At 33.4% G+C, this 23,127-nt stretch overlaps 1 protein-coding gene across 2 annotated transcripts in view; it reads right to left on the reverse strand.

The window, feature by feature from the left end:
- Grik2 (glutamate ionotropic receptor kainate type subunit 2) overlaps positions 1-23,127 on the reverse strand; it is a 657,422-nt gene that overhangs the window by 287,937 nt on the left and 346,358 nt on the right. For both annotated transcript variants that reach the window (XM_028773628.1, XM_028773629.1), the window contains exons 7-8: positions 9,538-9,681; positions 6,709-6,816 (exon numbers count right to left, since the gene is read on the reverse strand). In XM_028773628.1, coding sequence (XP_028629461.1) covers positions 6,709-6,816; positions 9,538-9,681 — 252 coding nt within the window. The remainder of the gene's footprint in view (positions 1-6,708; positions 6,817-9,537; positions 9,682-23,127) is intronic.

The raw sequence follows: 23,127 nt of genomic DNA on the forward strand, positions 1-23,127 counted from the left end.
TTGTACAAGGAGATAAGAATGGATCAATTTTCATTCTTCTACATGTTGTCTTCCAGTTGAACCAGCACCATTTGTTGAAAATGCTGTCCTTTTTCCACTGGACATATACTTTAGGAAAGTTCTATCCTATATCTTCTTTTAACTATCTCATATTTTTAAGAGCACATATTTAACTATCTCATATTTTTAAGGTGGGATAGAGGTGAGCAAGTCGGAGGGGTCAAGAACACCTCCAGAAGACCCACAGAGTCAACCAAACTAGGACCAGAAGGGCTCACAGCATCTGCACCATTAACCAGGGAGCATGCAGAAGCTGTGTGTCCCTATGAACACACAAGTTAAAAATTGATTTTACCATGAAACCAAGGTTTAAATAGTAGTTTTTCATTTTGCACATTTCTACACCCTGTCATACAATAGCTGGTGAAATAAATGTCCTACTTGCACCTCTTTATTTTACTTAATCAGTATAGTATTAATATACAAATTTAATTTTAATGTAATATATTAATTATATATACATATTATATACATATATTAACAATACATATCCTAAAGTTGGAGAAGTATGAAGGTCTTTTTCCTTGATATACATATACATATGCATATGCATATATATATATATATATATATATATATATATATATATATATATATGTTCTATTGTGAGGTTATCCAGAAAGAAAATTTGCTTTTTGAGGAAGAATAGAGCTTAAATCTACCTTGCAGCCCAAATTACAGGCAATTGTTCTCTTTCTGATAAACAATGTATAATAAGACATGACTGAGTTTTCAACTTTAGAAAACACATGATGTTGTGATCACAGAAGAAATACTAAGAAAATAGTCATATGATGGAAGTAAGTCACTTTACTATTTTATTATACCTTCTGACAATAGATTTTGTTTTAGATAAAAATATCTATTTCCCTATTAGTGGTAACTACTTTGTTAAGTTTACAATAGAAAGATGCCTTTTGCTTGTGGTATAATCAGTTCTGCCAAACTTCTTTTGTGTAAAGCCTTTTTGTATAAAACCTTTTTTGATGTAAGTGCAATTCTTTCAAATAATACTTAAAACAGAATTTAAATAAATGTATATATCTATTTATGTCATTAGACATGTGTTTTTTCAACTGAAAATGGTCTTTTCCAAGCTCACACAAACACTTAGAGAACAATGCAAGTGAGCACTAAACTACTTTCAGTTGTAAATCATATTCTAATTTCTTTTTTTCCAACAATGGACATTATTCTATTAAGCTTGAAGACATTTCACTATTTCTTTATCAATCAAACTTTTTGTCCCTTAGTGATTTTTAACATTTTTTTCTCCCTTCAAATGACTTCATGAATTCTATATCCACATTGAGTATGCAAATAAACAATGCCAAAATATATGTGATATTTCGACCCAGTACTTCTGAAGCAAGTCTTGTAGAAGTCATATGGAATGGTCTTCAGAGAATGTTCATCATCCATTCAATAAAATTCTGTAAATGACAGCTTCCCTATGTATTGACAGTCTTGCAACTTTGAATAAGTCAAAAAATGTCTAATACATCTTGTAAACAACATCTAAGATGTTCATTTCTAGTTAAATATTTTCCTGGTTTCTTATGGTAGCAACCTCTAATCAAAGTACACTTGAACATTCCTTCTTCCCAAAATAAAATATTCTAACCCTCTGTCTGCCTCAGAGTTCTCTATAAAAACAGTAGCTGGATTTCTTTATAGATCACTAAAAATAAAAAAAAATATGGGAATTATGTTCATTACCATAAAGGAAAAAATCTAAAAAAGGCAATAATGTCTATATCTTCAACGGATTAAAGAGTCAAATATTTAAAATGTTATCATTAGGGGTCACATCTTATACTTGTGTAGTATGCAATCCTTTAACAATAGACATCACCTCACCTGCTCTATAAAATACTCTAATTCCTTAAAAATGATGACCCATAGTCCCAGGCATCTGAAATATTATTATTGCCATTCTTTGTTCCCAATGCAATTGCAAAAGATAACTTTTCCTCAGACATTGGAGCAAATGCTTTGTGTAAGGGAAGCCACAAGTGTTTAAACCACTGGTTCTCAACTTTCCTAGTGGCATGACCCTTTAATTCGTTTCCTCGAGTTGAGGTGACCCCAAACAATAAATTATTTTGATTCTACTTCATAAGTGTAATTTTGCTATTGTTATAAATAATAATGTAAATATATGATATACAGGATATCTGATATGTGACCACAATGGAGTCAGGACCATCAGGTTGAGAAACACTGGTTTAAACAACAGCATGACCAACATGTTTTGGGAATCACCTCTCTCTGGCTGCTGTGATGAACGGAATCTAAGGATAAAAACAAAGATGCCTTTGAGGACTGTATCATAGCTATATTTGTAGAAAAGTGCTCCGGAATATTCTAAGAGCATTTTGGATGCACAAGAGACAATATGCCCTTTGTTCACATTAAAATAATTTAAGTGTCAAAAACTACCAGTTTTCATTTTTGTAATTTTGAACAGTAAACAGAAGCTTCTTCCACAAAAAAATTATCTGTCTTATTTTCTAGCATAGAATATATCTCGAATGGTACCTAATTTCCTCTGCCCTGCTTGAAGGAAGGCACCATCTACAGATACATAAAGAGAGGTGCTGTTGGTTATCTTTCTTGGTTTATTGTCAATCACACAGGGTTCTAGCCAATGCCTCTGTAAAATTGATGGGAAAATGGGAAGAATTTATTTCAATCACAGTTATTAGTGCTCAGTGCCCTGAAGATATCACACTTCTCTTTCTCTTTAACAAGAACTTATCTGTTATTTCTGGATTATTTTCTATATAATTATAAAACTACGAAGTGCTGGTTTATTTTTTCTACCAAATATTCTAATTAGACTCATGTTTCATAAGTTATTAAAATGTATTAGTTATTTTGCTCATGCTACTGAACAATTAGTAGCTTAAGAAATCAATGATTAATGTTGGCTCCCAGTTTGAGGTACAGTTGATCATAGTGGGAAAATTTGGCATTAGAAAATTGAGATATCTACTCACATTGAATCCAGTAAGGATGCAAAGAGAATGGTCATATTTCACCTAAATTTCTCCTCTTCTATTTAGGCTGGGAATGAAGCTCAGTGTACAATGATGCCTACTTTTATTGTGAGTCTTCTTATCAAAACCTTACATAAAATACCCTAAACATCATTCTTAGAATTTTCCTCCCAAAGATGATTTTAGGCCCTGTCAAACTGACAGCCTCAAACACCACAAGTTTACACTAAGAATCTAATAACAACAACAACAACAACAAATGTGTTTAGCATTAGAGATAGGCCTCATTTTGGAAATGATTGACTAACATGCATAAAGCTTCAGGTTTGGTCAACAGAACCACACAAGTTTAGCATGATAGATAATACATGCTTTTAAGAACTCAGAAGAAAGCAGCTAGATCAAAAGTTCAGTGTCTTTCTCTGTTACACAGTGGGGAATGAGGCCAGTCTGCCATACATGAGATCTGTCTCAAGAGAAAAAAATTGAAAATAATTCATCTCTAAACTCTTCATAATCTCAAACATTCAAAAACAGTTCATGAATTCAAGGCAATCCTTAAACTATAATCATCTATAAAATAAAAAACAAGCTGCATAGTTCCAATATATAATCATATAAAGAGAAATTTTCATTCCAAAAATGATAAATGAGACATTGTATGGAAAAATATGACCAAAGCAAGACAGAAATCTATTGGGAGAAAACATTTCCTTCGGCAAGTCCACATCCAACATCTGGGAATCATGATAATTATGACATTTCCGAAGGACTAAAAAATCGACCTCTCGTTGCTCTGCTGTCTGTATCACTACACCACCCTCCCTCCCTCCCCCCCGCACCTCTCTCTCTCATGCTGAGAATCTGAATAAGAGCTGTGTGAGTAGATTATACTGTCTAGATATTTCTTCTGCCAATTGAATTAGAATATTTTAAGGCCTCACTGAACTCAGAACATAAACAGAAAGCAGCCAGATAGTCCATCTCAGTTCCCAGTAGAGTCCATGTTTTCTCTCTGAGAGCTCATAAATCAGAAAGAACTATATTATCCACATTTATTTTTGCATTATAACCTATCAAAATTGCCCAACAATGTTCTGTTAAGCTCTATATACTGCATTTTAGTCTAAAGTTCTAAAATTATTCACATTCCTCTCACAAACTAATTCCAAAGGCCTAAGAAACACATGGAAATGCTTATAACACCTGTCAGTATTCTTGCTATAAATAAATAGCTAATTAGTTACTCCTCTCATTGCTGTTTAAGCCATATTTTGATCAAAATATCTGATTTATTTAATACTTAAATACTCCTTTAGTTGATCTTATGTGATGAGGATCAAGTGAAGTAATAGATACTTTTACACGTTTTCTTTATTTCTCCTTCTCAATTGTGGCAAACAGAATTAAGAGTGTTAAAATCACCAAATTTTATCTATATAATGATTCCTCTAGCATATTATTTTATATACTTTGATGTTCTTAATTACTTCTGCTAAAAAAGAAACCTTCATATTAACTTTTCTGAGATGAGAAATTGCAAAACATAGGTGGGGTAAAATAATGAATTTCAAAATTCAATCATCATAAAATTGGATATGGAATTACCGCCTTCTTGATCATCTATTGGCCATTCTAAATTATGAATGTCATCAAGGTAAAAACTCACCCTTTTCATTTGTAGGCTGATTATACTTTTTAGAAAAAAAGTCAAATCAACAAAATGAATTAGTGTTCATATATACACACTATAATTGCCCCAGATAGAGTTGAAGACACTGTTGAAGAGAGATTAAAATATTGTCTATGAATATACATGACTAAGAATGGATTTGAGCCAATTAAAACTGTAGACATTAACTAATTGTCTGAGACCTTTCTATATTGTAAAAAATGATGAATAAATATCATTCTACGGTTAATTCTCTCATCTACTATTATTTTTCTTCTGATCCCCCAATGTTATTCTTACAATGAGTGACTTTCTTGTATGCCATCTGGTTCTTTCAATTTTCTTTAAAGACATAACAATGATTTTGTCAGTCTTTGACATGGTCACAAAGGTTTGGTGAATGTTTTATTTTCTGTTACTGATTCTATATATTTTAGTTTTATAGAATAATTTTAAATTTATAAACTCATGCCAAAATTATTTGAAGTTATGATGTTTATACAGATCCCATATATAAGTTAAAGCTAGTCTTTTTACTTCAATTCTTACTCCTTCTACAGATGCATATACGATTATAAGTGCTTTTATAAATACACATAAAATGGTTGACTCAAATCCTGTGCAATACATTTACCCATATTGAGCAATTATGAAAAAAGTCAATTTCTACTACTCAGTATTTTCCCAATAATCAAAGGCTAATTCTAAGTACATCATATGATGATCTTTCAGTTTTTTCATAAATATTCATCAATTGGGGACTTGAATAAAATAGCTCTAAGGACAATTATTGTACACATTAATTTATAAAGTAAATACTCAGCATTCAGTAGTAAATACAAGCCAGTTAAGAGATTTCATGCCAGTATTATTAACTCACAGTTCTACTTTACTTGCATTGTGGGATTATCATATATACATGATACCCATTATATATATAGATGTTTCTCTCATCTTAGAAACAAGATAATTTAGAAGTCACTGTGTCATGGCTGCTTGTATTCCTGTTCTTTAAAATGCTTTCCTCACTACATTGTGTTATCAAATGGTACAGTCTGAAATACTCAGTAGGAGGAAATAATTGTTTTTCACCCAAGTAATCTATTGGTCATAATATATGCATATTTGTTTTATGACACTATAAAAGAAATGTGCATTTTACTTCTCTCCTGGGTAGTTTGAGCATTCATATATGCTAGTATCTTAGGCTGGAGAAACCATGCTCCTAACTCAACTCCAAATGCAATTATTGGATGAAATCTGCTTTACTTTCTTTAAGGAAACAGTATTTCAGTAAAATAGAACTTTTTAAAGTCCTTATCACAATATCTGATTATCTAGGCACTTCAATAAACTATAAGAAAACGCCTAATTGATACATCACAAATACTATCAGACTACAGTATTGTTACAATGAGTGATTGAACCACAGACACAGAATAAAGTAAGGGGAGCCAGTGTTACTTCTTCTGTTCATGTATCACCTAATTTACGTGTTTTAATTTAGATGTTTAGCTTTACAATAACCCAGCATGAAAAATGTTTTGTTGTTGTTGTGGAGGTAGTTTTGGTGGTTTTGTTTATGTTATTTTGTGTTTATTGTTTTAAAGCCCAATTTTAAGTAGAGAACAATTACACAGTATTCTTATCAGCAAATGGCAGCAAGAATCCTCAGTACCTCCAGCTTCTTCTGACCATAACAGGCAATAGGCATGAGTGGGGTACACATATATAGATGCAGGAAAAATAATCAAATACCCGAAAGTGAAATAAATAAATCTTTTTATAAATTAAAGATAAACCTTTAGTTTTAAATCTTAATTGTCCGTTATTGTACTAATAATATGTTCATGATTATATGGAAATGACTTAAAGTTAAAGAAACATGAAATGTGACTGTAACAAAGATGTCTTCTATTTTCATTATAAAATTTCATAGAATGATTAAATATTCAAAATGAAGAGCGCACATACCTTCTCCAGACCTTCTTCCTTGAGACTGATCACATCCAAATCAAAATCTGTCCGTAATCCATTGGTTTTGTTAAATGTTATTCGGCCTGTGAGACCTTCCCAGTGAGCCTGAAAAACAAAAAGAAACAAAAAACAGATACTCATAATTCACAAGAAATATTTTCCATGATTACTGGGAAACCAAGCTCCTTTCTTCTCTTAAATTATATGGAATCATATTTTAAGGGTTATTTTGTCTTGACATGTGAAAGGTTTAATTTTTTCTTTGATAATTTCCAACTTGAGTATAAATGTTTAGCTTGTATTATCAATGTATTTGCTATGTTTTTCCTTAGGTATATTTAATGATTTTGGTTTATATACTGAAGGTCATTTAACAAAAAAAAGGAAGGTATAGTATATGAATTATTAACTATATCACTCAGTATTGTTCAAAATTAAAATGTATTCCCTAAATTTATAACAGTAGTGAACTTATTACTATGAAAACAGATGGAATCCACAAGAGCCTGTTATGCTTCTTTAGTTAACAGTATTCCCTTAAAATAAACAAAGTTACATTCCCTGAAGAAAACAAGAAAAGTATTTCATAATTATTTTATATCATTTACAGTGCCTGTAAAAGATACTCAGTGAAATATGAGGTAGAATATAATCCCTCCAAGGTGAGTAAATAGGTAGATTTTACTTTAAATAAAAATATTCTCCTATTTTGTCTGGTATTTAGCAAAATGTGTATATTTCTCACTATATGGCATCTAGAAATAGAATAGCTTGTAATAATAATTACTTGAAAGTTTTGAATGCTTCAGCATATGCATGTAACTGCAAAGTTTGAAATAATTTACACTAGTAGCCCAAAGACACGATTCTTAAAAGATTAAGGTTAATATTTTAATAGTGAATATAAATTAATATCATTAATGTACTACTTTTTAGTCACCCTGTTGGCTTCTTTGATACTAGTACGCAGGCCTTTCAAAATAGTTTTCAGCTACTAAATTACAGATGAAATAGAAAACATGGTTATTATCTGTATCGTATTACAATATATATCCCATAAATTTATACATGCAAAAACTGCTCTATATAGAAAATAGTTTGTTCAACTTCTTCAAAAGAAAAAATATTCAAATAATAAGTAAAAGATTTAAAATAATGTAACGACAGATAAAAGAATCAGAAAGCATCAGAATATATGTAGGGAACAGCAAAATGAAACTAGGTAGACAAAAGTAAAAATATAAGAGCCCAAACCAGGCAAGTAATAAAAATTCTCAAATATACTCAATTTTAAACTTCCTAGCAACCAAAGCAGAAAAGAAAAAAAAATGATGGAATTGTAATATGCAGGATTCATATTTTGGAGTCATACATGCTGCTTGCGATAAACAGCCTCTCCTGGTATGGAGAACTCAGAGAAATTTCTCCTGTTGGTCCTCTTAAGGAGAATACTGTGATTTAGTGGACAAAGCTCTCAATTACACCCTACAATAAATACAGTGGAGAATGTCATATAGCTGTTTCTTTCCGGGCTAGCTGACACACATCACAGTCATAATCTTCAAATGCTGAGTTCAGGAAAATCAATTCTTTCACCACGGAGACCTGTGATCTATGTACAGAGCTCTAAGAGTGCTGAGTGCTTTAAACACGAAGTTAATAGAGAATGTGAAGCAACTAATAAAGATCATGTTCTTCAGGGAAAATCGGTACCCCTAACTGAGTTTGGTAAACATTAGAGAATGAGCATGCATGGAAATTGTTTAACAATATTGTGAGATCCCTATTCATGATCTTATTTGCATTTTCATTCCATGATAAAATACGTTGTTAGTCTTAAGAAAATGATGAAAAATCTTAAGTGTACCAATGCCTGTGATTGTTTTAATAGCTAAGACAATGGACCATGTAAACTTTTATCCAGGAGGAATGTGCTAAGCAAACAAAGGTTCCCTTCTTAGGGGGAATAGAAAAAAATGTGTGCACATATGCATAAATGAGTAAATTTCCACTTGTTTTTCTTCCTTCAGGCTTGATCAAAATCAGAAGAGAGACAATATATTGTCATATGACTTACTCCATTACACAGTGTGAAGTAAGTTTTGTACTTTGTGAATCCATATATTATTTTTATTTTTGTGTTTCAAAGTGATAGGAATTGAACTTGGGCCTCATCTACACTCAGCAAGGAGTCTGGCACTGAACTACATTCCTAGTCCTGTTACATTAATTTTTAATCTGGCTAGGTAATATAAGTAAATGATTGTATATTTTGTTTCATATAGTTTCATAGATAAAATAGCTATGTCACACATATTAATTTTAAATTTATTGTAGCCTAAATGACATTCAAATTAAAAAAACACTTCATAGTTAATTGCCTAAAATACAATAATTCTTTAGAAATCTAAGTCTTTATTTAAATAAAATGTCAGAAAAGCAGATTTTCAAAAATAATGCTAATATCATCAATCAAGCTTTTAATGGGTCATAGGCTTCATATATTTAGGTCATTGCAGACATGTCGATGGATACTTAACTGATTTATGACTATAATAATAGTTTTTATTTAGTTGTCTCTTTGTATTTTGGTTTGTCTTGTTTGGCTGTTGTCTCTGGGAGTGTTGTTTTTTCCTTAAGAGGAAATGGAGGGAAAGTAGATCTGTGAAAGAGGGGACTTGGGAAGTGGAAGGAGGGAAGGAAATGGAAACTTCAGTTATCACAAATATGAAGGAAGAATCCATTAAAAATTGAAGTTTCAGTTATAAAATAAAATTGTGTGCTAGAAGAACTGCACTGTCCTTACTCAGTCTTTTCTCTACTTACCTCTTTAATTAGGCTCATGAAGCGGGTCCCAAAGCGCCAAGGTTTGTGTCGATTGCATTGCAAAGAGCTGACTGTCATCTGGGGAAACTGTTGGACAGCTACAGACACAACGTGCACTGCATCATACATTAGAGCAGCATCAGTCTGGAAGCCAGAGAAAGGACATACAGAGAAATAATGGGCTAAGAAGTGTTCCTTACATTAGACAAAACACAATTTCCTCTATACTTTTTGATTCTCTCAGATAAGACACAGTGACCATATTACTACAACTCTTTTAGAACAGTTGACCCACATGGCCTTTCTCTCCTAAATCCATACAGACTCTGGTATTGCCTTTTTAGCTGGAAATATATAAAGACACTTTATTGGTCTTCTCACTTTCCCTTGGTCTATCATATTCTGTCTCACCACAGACAGAGAAGTACACTGGATGAAATTGTGACATTCAGAATGATTATATATTTCACATATTTTTTATAGAAGTAAACAGTTCTCTTGTGCAGGAGGAAGAGCGAGAGATTTTTAAAAGAGAGTTACTTTAAAAAGCTTAAGATATAAGCTCAGATCTTGTCTTTGGCTCTATTTTCAAATATCTATTCTCAGTCATGATGCACCATCCCACAGCCTGAATCTCAGTGTATGTGTTAATCCCTTTTCAAGAACCTAAGCTTAATCTCTTGTGCTGTTTTCTTCGCTGAAAATTTCCATATCAATAAAAGTTCATTTGGCTTTGTAAGTGAAATGAATATGAATTTTACTGTTCTGCACCTGATCAAGTGACCAGCTACTTTGTGAGTCAATGATAAAAATAATGCCTATAAAACTCATAACAAACAAGAGGTTCAGTGACTATCAATCCTTCTGTTAACAGGACTCTCAGCATGTGTTTGGGATCCATGCCAGATCTCATACCTACAGAAGAGGGTTATACTTGCAGGGGTAGTAGCAGTGATCTTTGAGCCATCTGTTTGGCATGTTTTAGAATACAAGCATCTATTTCCTTTTCTCATTCACACAATTAGTGGACTGTGAAATGAATTCCAAACTGAATAGGAACCCTGTAGATCAAATTGTATGCCTCAATACAAGACAAAATGAGGAGACTTTATTTTTCTGTTCAAATGGATTCTAAGAGTTTTAACCACAGGAAATAGAAGGTAGCTAAACAGCACACTGCAATATCAGAGCACAGGAGCAGTCATTTTGTCCTTTTTAAGTCTTAGAGAAATATAAATTCATATCCATAAACTTTGTTTTATAAATAACAGAAAGATAATTTTGGATACCATATAACTGCATGGCAGTAACTAGAAGAGTGAATTTGATACAGGATAACAAATATGAACCTGACAACTATACTGTTTAGTTGGATCTAAATTAATATCTGATGAACGTATCACATATAAGACACTTCTGGCCCTAAAGTCATTACCAAATTTGAAAAATGCTTTTTTTTCTAAAATATCATGAAATCTTAGAATATACACCTGCTGAGAAAGGTAGAGAGAAATGAAAAATACAGAAATTACTGGCAGATTAGTTTCACAGCATCACCACAGGAAAACACCTTAAAGTATCAATTTTTCCTAAATTCAAATTTTGTTTCCTGATGTATGTTCAATATTGTCAACATGGCTGCATTAGGTCTCCTAGAAGGCAGGCTTTGGGGAGAGAGGAGGCCATTTCTAACTGAGAAAGCAAACATAATCTGAATACTGAATATGTGTGGGACCATCTCACAGGCTAGCATGCTGAGCTGAATTTAAAAAAAAATATATACAAGAGAGGTCCACTATTCTCTTTCTTGTATTCTGACTGCAGACACGGAAACAACTGTCACATTTCTGCTACCTCTCCAGCCTCTAGACCTTTTAACTTTCAGCCAGAACATACTCTGCCTTCCTTAAGTTGGTTTTGTTAAAAATCTTGTCAGAGCAATCAGAAAAGAAACTAATGTATCAGAGTCTGGAATAAGAGTTAAAATCACAAATAAGAACAAAACTATTACCATTAATTTTTAATAATATTTAAAACTGGAATTCTATGACATAACTTTATTGGCTCTAATATAATAAAACTAGAAGTTTATAACAAATAAACTTTTGGAAACCATACAAATAGAGGGTAATTAATTCATTTTGAGTGAATAATGGATTGAGCTAGATATAAAAAGAATATGAAATTTCTTAAAACAAAATAGGAACATAAAGAAAAACTATTAAGTACTATAAGGTTATTTATAGAAGTCAATATCTATATTTTAAAAAAAAGTATTTGCATAAGCAACCTAGTACTGTACCTCAAGGAAATAGACTTATGGAAGTCAATGAAACTTTCAATCAGCAGGAAGAAAGACAAAATGAATATTAGAGTATAAATAAGCTAAATATAGACCTACAAATGATAACGGGCACTGCTTTTCCTAGAAAACATTGATTCTTTATATGGACCCCAAAAGATAACTAAATACTGGATGATAGTCTGCCCTTTCTGTTTTCATTTTGTCTTTGTTTCAATTAACTTGCATACTGTATAATATCTCAGATAGTATCTGACTACCTAACATGCCTTTTGTAGACATCTGAAAGTAGAAAAAGGAAGAACTATTTTCTTTAGCTCCAATCATCTTGCATTAGATGAGATTCTTACTGCTCCAACTGCCTCCTAAATGAGAACTATCTGTGATAACAAAGCTATGATCTAGAGCAGGACTGACCAGTTAATGGGGACCAGATCAAATTTCTTAAGAAATGGCACCAATAACAACTCCTTTAGACCATTTTATAGTAACAAAATTAGAAAAAATATTAAAATGTCTCTGTCATGCCTAGACAGAGGCAGCACCTTGACTAGGAATCTCTAGATGGATGGATAGATGATAGATAGATAGATAGATAGATAGATGATAGGCTGACAGATACATACATACATATATACATACATACATACATACATACATATGATAGAAATATATATAGATGATAGATAATATATATCATATATAGATATGACATATATATTATATGTAATCATAACATATCTTATATACTATGACCCTTTTTCCCACTGCCTTCTACACTTAAACATAAGTCTCATGTTAGTACTAGAATGAACATGCAATCAGTGAACTCTTTATTCATTCCTCTTTCCATTGTGCCTTATCAAATACCCTTTCTTGTTATTTTAATATTGCTCATCTTCTGGAAATATTGAAATAGATGCCTGAGCAAATTCTGTTGGAACTTGTATTTCATTGGTCATTTCTGTCATTTTTTAAGCAAAGACAAAAATGCTCCAATTAGAAACTGATTTATAACACACTTAAAGAGAAAAAAATTTAAAAAAGAAAACTAAGAAATCTTTATGTTGAATAATTATGAAAAAGAGAGTGTGGGGGCATAAGTAAAACCAAAGCTTTACTGACACAACAGAAATAAGATAACTGATCAAGATGGTTACTTAAGCTTGTGCATCTTGACAATACTGACTCCTAAGGAACTGGAAAGATGTCTGATTCTGATATGAGTCGCACAAGTTCATATGGTGACAGACCAGCTATCAAGAACAAGGACATCATGAGTTTTACAGGCAAATGGATGGAATTAGAAAATATCATCCTGAGTGAGATAACTCAGACCAAATAGGACATGCATGATACTTACTAAAAAAGTGGATATTAGCTTTAAAAGTACAGAATGTTCAAGATACAATCATAGAACACAAGAAGGTTAACAAACCAAAAGGCCCAAGTGAGGATGTTTCAATCCCACTTGGGAAGTAGAAGAAAGCAATCCCAGGAGACAGAGGGAGGGAGGGACCTGGTGGGAGAGGGGACAAGGAGGGAAAAAGAGGAATGTGATCAAGTATTGGGGCGGGGGGTGGATTGAAGCCCTGAGGACCAGAAGTAAGACTGGAAACAGGCAACTTTGGGATGTAGGAGGTGGGGGGACCCTCTAGAAAATACTAGAGACCTGGGAGGTGAGGAATCAAAGCTTGGATAAAATGCCCAAATTGGGGAGAGGGAACTTGTGGAGTCCAACTCCACTAGAAAGATAAGGCATCAAGTGGATAGATAGGGTTGTCATCGTACAGTCAAAAAATTCTGACCCAGAATTGTTCTTATCTAAAAGAACTGCAGGGACAAAACTGGAGAAGTGCCTGAGGGAAAGGATGTCCAGTGACAGGCACAAATTGGGATCTAGCTCAAGAGGAGGCTCTAAGGCCTGTCACTATTACTAAGGCTACAGTGTGCTTATGGACAGGGGCCTAACAAGGCACCCTTTGAGAGGCCCAACAAGCAGCTGAAAGAGTCAAATGCAGATACTTACACCCAACCAAAAGACAGAACCTGGGGACCCCTGTGGTCAAATAAGGGAAAAACTGGAGGAATCTGAAGAGGAGGGTGACCCCATAGAAAGACCAGCAGCCTCGACTAACATGGACCCCCTTGATCTCTCAGACACTGAGAGTCACCAACCAGGCAGCATATACCAGCTGATATGAGGCCCCAGACACATATACAACATAGGACTGCCTGGTCTAACCTCAGTGAGAGAAGATGCACCTAACCCTCAAGACACTTGAGGTCTGAGTTACCTCACCTAGAATGATATTTATTAGTTCCACCCATTTGTTTGGAAATGTTATTATATCTTTGTTTTTAACATCTGAGTAATAGTCCACTGTATAAATATACTGCATTTCCTTTATCCAGTCTTCTGTTGAGAGACATCTAGGTTGTTTCCATTTTCTGGCTATTATGAATACAACTGCTCTCAACATAGTTGAGAAAATGTCCTTATGCTAGGATGAACACTAGGAAGAATGAGTAGAACTGCAGAAAAAAAGTGGAGAAAGCCAGATGGGTCAAATCACTACAAGAACACAATCCACAGAATCAACTAAGTAGGGCTCACAGGAGATCACAGAGACAGAAGAAATTATTATGGATCCTGTATGAGTCTGAACTAGGTCCTCTACATACAAACTATGGTTGTGTAGGTTGATATTCTTGCAGAACTCCTAACAGTGGGAGTGGGATTGTCTCTGACTCTATTGCCTCTTTTTGGGACCTTTCTCATCCTATTGGTTTGTCTCATACAGCCTTGATATGAGGGTTTCTACCAAGGCTTATTTTAACTTGTTATGCTGTGTTTAGTTGATATCCCCAAGAAGCCTGTTCCCCCTCCCCTGGCCCCAAAGGAAACCAGAGGAGTATGTCGTGGAGTGGGAGGAGGTTGGTGGAGGGCTGAGAGGAGTAGATTGAAGAGAAATTTCAGTTGGGAATGTAGAGACAAAAATAAAAAGGAAAAAAGTGCAATATGATCCAAAACATTTCAATTCACCTCAGATAACTTTTCTACATAAGTGTTTTGGAATGATCATAATATACCTTGCAAAGCACATTAATACGAGATCATTTAAATTTTTTCTTTTTCTTTAAGTGATAAAATGAGGGGTAAGGAACCCTTAGATCTCCATTGAGAAATTAAATTTTAAAGCTTCAACTATTCTGTATGTAGTCACCACCAGGACAACAAATGATGGCTCTTTATAAAAAAAACAAAACCTACATCCTGGAAGTAGTTTCTATCTTCTGAGTTATCATTTGCTCATTTTAATAAAATCCAACTCTGTATCAAATGTTTAAAAAACATAATATTCTCAATATTCATTCATATTTCAAGCATATCATGACATAAGACATAGTACGGAATGTTTTGAACATCTAAATTATTTATGTAACAGATTTTATTGATGGAGAGACTACTTTACTAAGCAGCAAGTTTCAGACAGGTCTATATTTGATCTAAAAGATTTTCTTATTCTGGTTGCAATCATATTAAATCTTTTTCTAAAGTTCTGAAAATAAACAATCTAAGATAGTTATCTCCCCCAAAAATTAAGTCACAGATTGGCTTTGTATAAATGATGAAGTTAAGACAAAAATAACTTCTGATATACATACATGGAGGAAAATACAGAAAAAAGGTCAAAATTATTCCAAAGAATCCTTTTAGCAAAACTTCATCAACATATTTTTACTTCTGATGGCTGTTGCATTTTTAAATAAAAGTGTGCCCTAGAAATAATGGCCTTGGAATATCCCTATTAAACTTTAACTGAGAAAAAGTAGGTCAGGGTCAGGTGGCATATACCTTTAGTGACAGCACTCAAGAGGCAAAGGCAAGCAGACTCTTATGAGTTACAGGCTAGCCTGTTCTACAAGATAACTTCCAAGGTGACCAAGGCTATGTAAAACGTTTATCAAATGAATAAGGAAATGTCAAGATCACCAACAAAACTGAGGCATAGTGGTTTTTTTTAAGTATTGTTTTATAATTCTTAAAACGTATAATTTGATAAGAATGGCATTGTATGTGATTGTATGTGTGTGTGTTCTCATTAATGCTCTTGGTTTAAACTAAAATTTCACAACTTAGGATATACTTACTCTATAGTTTTTAGTTTATTTACTGGACCACACTCATCACATTAACATTGTAGTGCCACACATATGCTGCCTTGGATATAGTAAAGGTGTAATCACATTTCTAAGAATAAATACATAATATAAGTTCTGCCAAAACATTTGCTTTAGTAGTAAAAGAAATAGGTCTTCAGGAACTCTGAATAACAATCACACTCTGCCACTGCTCTAGAATACATGACCTCCCAAAGGTACCTTGAACCAAATCTGCCAGCAACTCCAGCCTGGGAGGAATTCGAGTGCAGCCTCTGTCCCAGTTCCAAGTGAATTTATAGTAACAGCTCTGTGAACACATTTATCTTTCCATTAAATAAATGTAGGCAGGTCCCCTCTGAGATCTGAAGCTAGCTGGCAGGTGGCAGATCCATTCTGGAACTCCTACGTTTCAGATTTTGCTCATTTCTGAACTCCCATCTGAGGTACAGCACAAAGAGCTGCTTGGCCCAGTACATGGAAGCTAAGTCTACAGATTCTGACTCTTGTGTTGACTCGGCCTCTTTACTGAAACAAGTAATCAAAATTGAAAGTAATACCTTTTACCTTATTTTTTCATTTTTAGTGATTTTTTTTAAAACGCCTTTCCAAACCACTGATAATGGGTGAAAAATAATTACTTTAAAAACTCAATAGCTGTGGTTAAAAAGTAATTGTATGTGGTAATTTTTCAACTAGAAGATATGGATATTAACTGTGATGGGTAAAGAGAAAGGATATTGGCACTGGATTCTTCTGTGCACAGTCAGCAGCATTTGAAATGGGACCTAGAAATATGCACCTCTTTGATAGCAGAAGGGTGCACATAGGATGGGTAAGCTGGTGCTTTCAGCTGGAACACTATGCTCAGGTCGCTGACCTTCACAAAGCTCATACATGGCACCTGACTACTGAAGTGAGTGATGAGAACTGCCCTCAGAACCAATCAGGAACCAATTGTGAAACAATTCTCCAATAACTCTGCAGCTGCCATTGTGTGTGCTCTGCTGCCAGCTCTTTGTCCCACTCTGAGAAAGAGTTCTCTACCAGCAGCTGTGTGGACCGCATGGGCTGCGTGAGGTAATACATTAAAGTAGTTTGCATAGTTTCTGGCACATGGTGTACGGCAGGTGGCATCAGATAGTGTTGGTGATCGCCAGAAGACTGGTAATCTCTTCAAGGTGGACAGGATCCCAAATCAGGAGCCTGTTTAAAAAGTACAATGTTGCAACTATTTTGCATATGTGATAGGCCTAAATAGGGGGTAGGCATATGCTGTTCTTGAGAACAAAATAGGGTGTATAAAAGGAAGAGCAGGAGGACATTATCATTGAAACTTTTTTTTCTATAAAATGAAGCATATTTTTGATGGTATACATCAACTGAAATGATAGTTAAAAATTAATAAAACCCATAGTTTACTGTCAAATTTAGAAATTATGAATAAAGATACACAGTAAACTATTATTCTGCCTGATAAGCATATATTAGCAATATATATAGCAGCATATATTAATATACACAGTAAAAGGAACTACTATATATTAATGTTAAGCATCGCAGTTGAACAGATAACTTCATAGCAGAAATGCAACTCTAGTCAAGTGTGACTCAGAATATTGTTGTCTGACAGGGAATCAATTAGGTTGACTAAATGTGTCTGCTCTAGTTTTATTTCTTTTCTGTAATAAAATATCTAGAAAAGCAGTTTAGGTTAGAAAGGGTTTATTCATCTTACAATTTCAGGTGGCATTCATATTTTCAGGATGGACACAGAGGTAGGTATTAAAGACCATTGGTAGTACTACATCCATAGCCATGTGTCTAGTTAACAATATTTCATATCAACATTTTATAAACATTTGGAAATTAGGAAATGCTGTTTAGCCAGGCAGTGGTGTCGCATGCCTTTAATCCCAGCACTTGGGAGGCAGAGGCAGGCAGATTTCTGAGTTCGAGGCCAGCCTGGTCTACAGAGTGAGTTCCAGGACAGCCAGGGCTACACAGAGAAACCCTGTCTCGAAAAACAAACAAAACAAAGCAAAAAAAAAATTGGAAATGCTGTTTATTTTTCTTCTTCCATGTCTATGCACAAGTTTCCTCTGTTCTATCCTCACCAACAAAATCTTTTCATCTATGTGTTGCAGCTACTTAATTTTCTGTTTGGAACACAATTGAACTTCTTGTCCACATTAAAACTCTTCTATCCCCTGATACTCAGAGAGATAGTAATATATGTCCTTCACTACTAAAGTGATAGTTTAGTATTACAGTATTTTACCTTCTCTCACACACTTTGATGTGATATCTATCCTTCATGTCTTTGATCTAATCAATGATATCTCTGTATTACAAATATGTAGAATTAAAGTATATTCCAGAAAAAATATTTTTTTAAAAAATGACCATGGAAAACAACTGTAGTATCCATGAGGTTAAAAGAGACAAGAGTCAATACAAGAACACTTAAAAATGAAAAGAGGGAAATAATAGGACAGTTAAGGTCTCATGGCCAAATTGATGACTTAAAAAGAAAATTGAGATCAGGCTCTGACAATCACGGGAAAAGGATGGGCCTGCACGGTAGTACTAGTTGAGCACTAGAAACATCGGGTCCATTTATTTGGTCCTCCTGTTGATTCACACATTTGAGTAACTCTCTCTAAACCAACACCTTATTTAAACTACAAGCAGAAAAATAAATACAGTAAATGCTGATTAGTTTGTTCTCATTCATTGGTAAAATACAGACTAAAGTAGGATTTCAATTAGTCAAATAATAATTAGTATTTAATATTTAAGTATATAATATATGAATAATATATAAATTTATGTTTATACACATTATAATATGTATAATATATACATAAAAAGAAGAAAAAGGCATTTCTTGCACCCTTTATGGTTATATTTTTTGGAGTTTTCATTCTTTCTAAAACATGTGTTGAATGCCACTGTTCTTAGACACAAGATCATTTGGAAACAGATTACTTTAGAGAAAATTTTAGAGTTTTATAAGTAATGAAATGCAGTGAGTGAGGTTTAAACTTATAATCAGTAGCATTTTTCAATATGGCACTTCTGAATTCTTTCTAAGAATTACTACTGATACTATAAATGCAATTTCTTCTGACATATATTTAAATATACTGTTCTGAAGCAGAATATCCTGTCTGTTGTTTTTGTTTTGCCATAATTTCTAAATACCTTTAAATATTTATATATATTTAGATATTTTCCAAATGCTATTTGGAAAACTCTTCATTTCAATATTATAAATGATTAAAGGACAGCTGCAAAACAGGTTAGAAAATGCCACCAGATTTTCAATTAAAAATTCCATTAAACTAATGTAATTATTCTTAACTAATTAAATCTTTTCTCACTAAAAGAAGTCCATTGAGATATCTTTTTCTCTTTTAATTGTTCCATGAAGCTCTTACCAATGTCTACAAACCATACAATATTGATGGTGTTGTTAATGAACTCTCCAGCAACAATGCTCTAGTCTTAATCATTTAGATCCTGTTAAATCTTGTCTGATACTTACTACATTTGGAACTGCTATTGATCTTGAGAAGAATCAATATCAAAGGGAAGCATTTCTGCACTATCTGCTGGCCTCCAATACATTTAATTATCTTGATATTTGCAGCTAAGATTATCTTTTTGCATTTAATAAATGTGTATTCATCAATATTGTTTATACTTAATGTTTCTAATATCATGAATGACTATTGATTTTTCTGGTGTTAACAGATTTTGATTCTTTATAAGTTGACATCTGGGAATATGTAGCAACTGAAATAAACCAGTCACATGGGTGCATATTCTTAAAACATTATGAAAACACTTATTCCAACTATCAACAATGATTGATACCATAAAGCCTCTAATATCGCCTACTCATGGCAAAACTAAAATTATGATAAGGACCTATTCAGGGAATATTTTTAAACAAAATTATATGTAAAAAATACTAGCATACACACTTTCTTCTCCCTACTGTTTTATGTTTATCATTTGCTTATTTCTCTGTATAGCATCTTCTCATGAAAAATAAAAATGTTAAATAATCAGCTTGTGGAACATGGCCTAATAAATTTTAAATCTTTTATTGTTTGGGAATATTTTCATCTTTAAAAAAGTGGCCTTGCTCAAAGTTGTTGCCAGATAGTCAAATATTTTCTATAGGTCATAATTACGAAACATTAATTGAAAGCATTGAGTATGTTAACATTGAATAATATCAATTTAATTTATATAAATGACTTTTACAGAAAAGAACTGTGACTGGGATATACCTCAGTGGTTGAGGAATTGCTTAGAATGTGTAAGAACCTCAGTTGCTACATACTTTGAAAGTATGTTGATTCATTATTGCTATAATAATGCAGAGAAATGTCTTGGGCTTGCTTATTCTAAGGCCACTTCAATAGTTTAATAAATTTAATGAATTTTCTCCTTTGTCTCTACAAGCTTCCTTGACTGCTCGGTTCACTATCACAAGAAGCATGATTTTAGTGTGTTGTTGACAACAAATATGATAATGTACTACATGAAAATGGAGACACCAAAGATGATTTGAACATGCCTCCAAAAAAACTTTTCATATGACATAAAATAAAAATTAAAACAGGGAATATCTAATTTCATTTAGACTGATATCCATCAGAGTTCAAGAATAGCTGTTTGGAAGACTTTTCTATTAACAACTTTAATTTCAGAATTTATTTGATTTCTTTTATTAGCAATAAAAATTAATAAAGGTAAATTTAGAAAGACTGGCCAGGTTAGGTAGAAAGTCTGTTCATAATTCTCACTAACATTAACAAAGATTACATTAACTTATTTACATGTTACAATCTATGATTTTAGTGTCTTAAGGCAAATGAACAAAATTTTTCATGCTTTCTCACTGTGAACATTAAGAAAACAGTCATGTAATACTTCCAAACCAAATAAAAACTAACATGCCACAATGCTCTTTTATGTAGAAAACATAACAAAATGGCAATAATCAATTAAGGTGTACTATTTAATTCTTGATATTCACTCACTTGAGTTATATACTTGCTTGGGAAAATCATAAATAACAAACCACAACAGAAAATTATTTCATTACAGCTATTTTTATCCAGTATCTTATGCTCATGGGAAAAATTAACTCAAAGTAAACAAAGAGCAGGAGGAAAGGGTAATGGAACTTTTCTTGTTATGAAAAATGAATAATGCCATAAATCTAAATTTCTTGATTTTTTAACTGAACAACAACAATCAAAGTAAAAAAAGTTATATCCTTGTTAAATCTAAGGAGAGCCACAACAGAAAACTGTGTACAGAGAATTCAGCCACAAGATGATGGTAGAAAAATGCTATCAGAGGCATGAGAATCTACTCTGAAAACATCCACAAGAAAATATTTTTTAAAAGGAAGTCAAAGAAAAAGATTACATAAAAAGCACTTGTGAAACAAAGAAATTTGAAAAAAAATCTATGATTAAAATAATCTCAAGAATTATTCATAATATATTCACCTTAACCAAGCCAACACATTTAAGCATCTTAAGGAATAGTCCTATAAACATGTGACCAACTCAAGTAATGGTGTGACATTGATGAATGCAGTGGTCTTTGAATGATTGCCAGAGTGTCATGACTCAGGTTTAGAGTTTTCATCTTGGCTTTGGACATAAAGAGCTCTATTTCTTTTTCCCATAGCTATTTTCTAATGTTCTCTCCTTTTTCCACCTATTAATACTAGTCAGCCAGGGTGTAGTCATTCTTCTGTACTTTGAAAGATATACAATTGAAAATATAACAGCCACACTATGTCAAATGTCGAATCAATTAAATCCATAACTATCTTGGAGCCTCACGTTATGTTTATACCAGTCAGCGTGGATTCACATTTAGGAGCCTAGCATAACTGTCCATTGAGAGTGTTTACTCAGTGGTTGACAGAAACAGATGCAGAGACCCACAGCCAAACATTAGACAGAGCTCAGGGAGTCTTGTGGAAGAGTTGGAGGGAAGGATTAAAGCACCCAGAGGGATCAGTGACTCCACACGAAGACTAAGAGAGTCAATTAACCTGGACCCTTTGGGGATCCCAGAGACTAAACAAACAACCAAAGAGCAGACAACAACTAGACCTCGACCCACCGCCTACACACATATGTTGCAGATGTGCAGCTTCATCTCCCTGCAAGTCCATAAATACCTGGAGCAGGGGGTTTACCTTGATTGTTGCTTCCCTGTGGATACGACTCTCCTAACCGGGCTACGTCGTCTGAATGGGAATGGATGTAACTGTGACTTGAGGAGCCAGGATTTGTTCTCCAGGAGGGACCTTACTCTTTTCAGAGGAGAAGAGGGGAGGAATGAAGGGAGGGGGCATGTGAGGGGGCACTAAGAAATGGCAAAGAGCTGTGATCTGGATGTAAAGTGAAAAATAAATAAACAAATAAATAGAAAAAAACACATTGTGAATGAAAACGGCCTTTTGCAGACTTACAGGGAGTGGCATAATTGGAGATTTGGCCTTGTTGATGTAGGTGTGACCTTTTTGAAGGAAGTATGTCATTCCGGGTGTGCTTTTAGTCCCCAGAAGCTCAAGCAAGACAATGTGGCTCATTCTCTTTCCTGCTGTCTCCTGATCTGGACGTAGAACTCTTAGTTACTTCTCCAGTACTGCGTCTGCTTGCATGATATCACGCTACTTCATATGATAATACTGTACTAATCCTCTGAACTATAAACCAGCTCCAATAAAAACCTTTCCCTTAAAAGTGTTGCCATAGTCATGGTGTCTCTTTACAGCAAAGAGACTTCAAACTAAGACATCCAACATTTCCTAAGCAAAAGACTGTATTTTTCATTCATGCAAAGCAGTATAAAGGTTACTTTGTACTTTTGAAATCTGTAAATAACTATCACCAAAAATTGAATGAAATCTATTGTGAGAATAATAAGCATAGAAAATGTAATATTAATTTAATTAATAACATTACCTAATACTAATTAATGTCAGGTAAATTTTACCTATGTAATCTGGAGGATAAACTACTTTAAATCAGGAAAATAATAAGAATTTAACAAAGAAAAGTTCATTTATTATAATA

This window comes from Grammomys surdaster, unplaced genomic scaffold, assembly GCF_004785775.1.
Source record: "Grammomys surdaster isolate TR1022 unplaced genomic scaffold, NIH_TR_1.0 232, whole genome shotgun sequence".
Taxonomy (NCBI): domain Eukaryota; kingdom Metazoa; phylum Chordata; class Mammalia; order Rodentia; family Muridae; genus Grammomys; species Grammomys surdaster.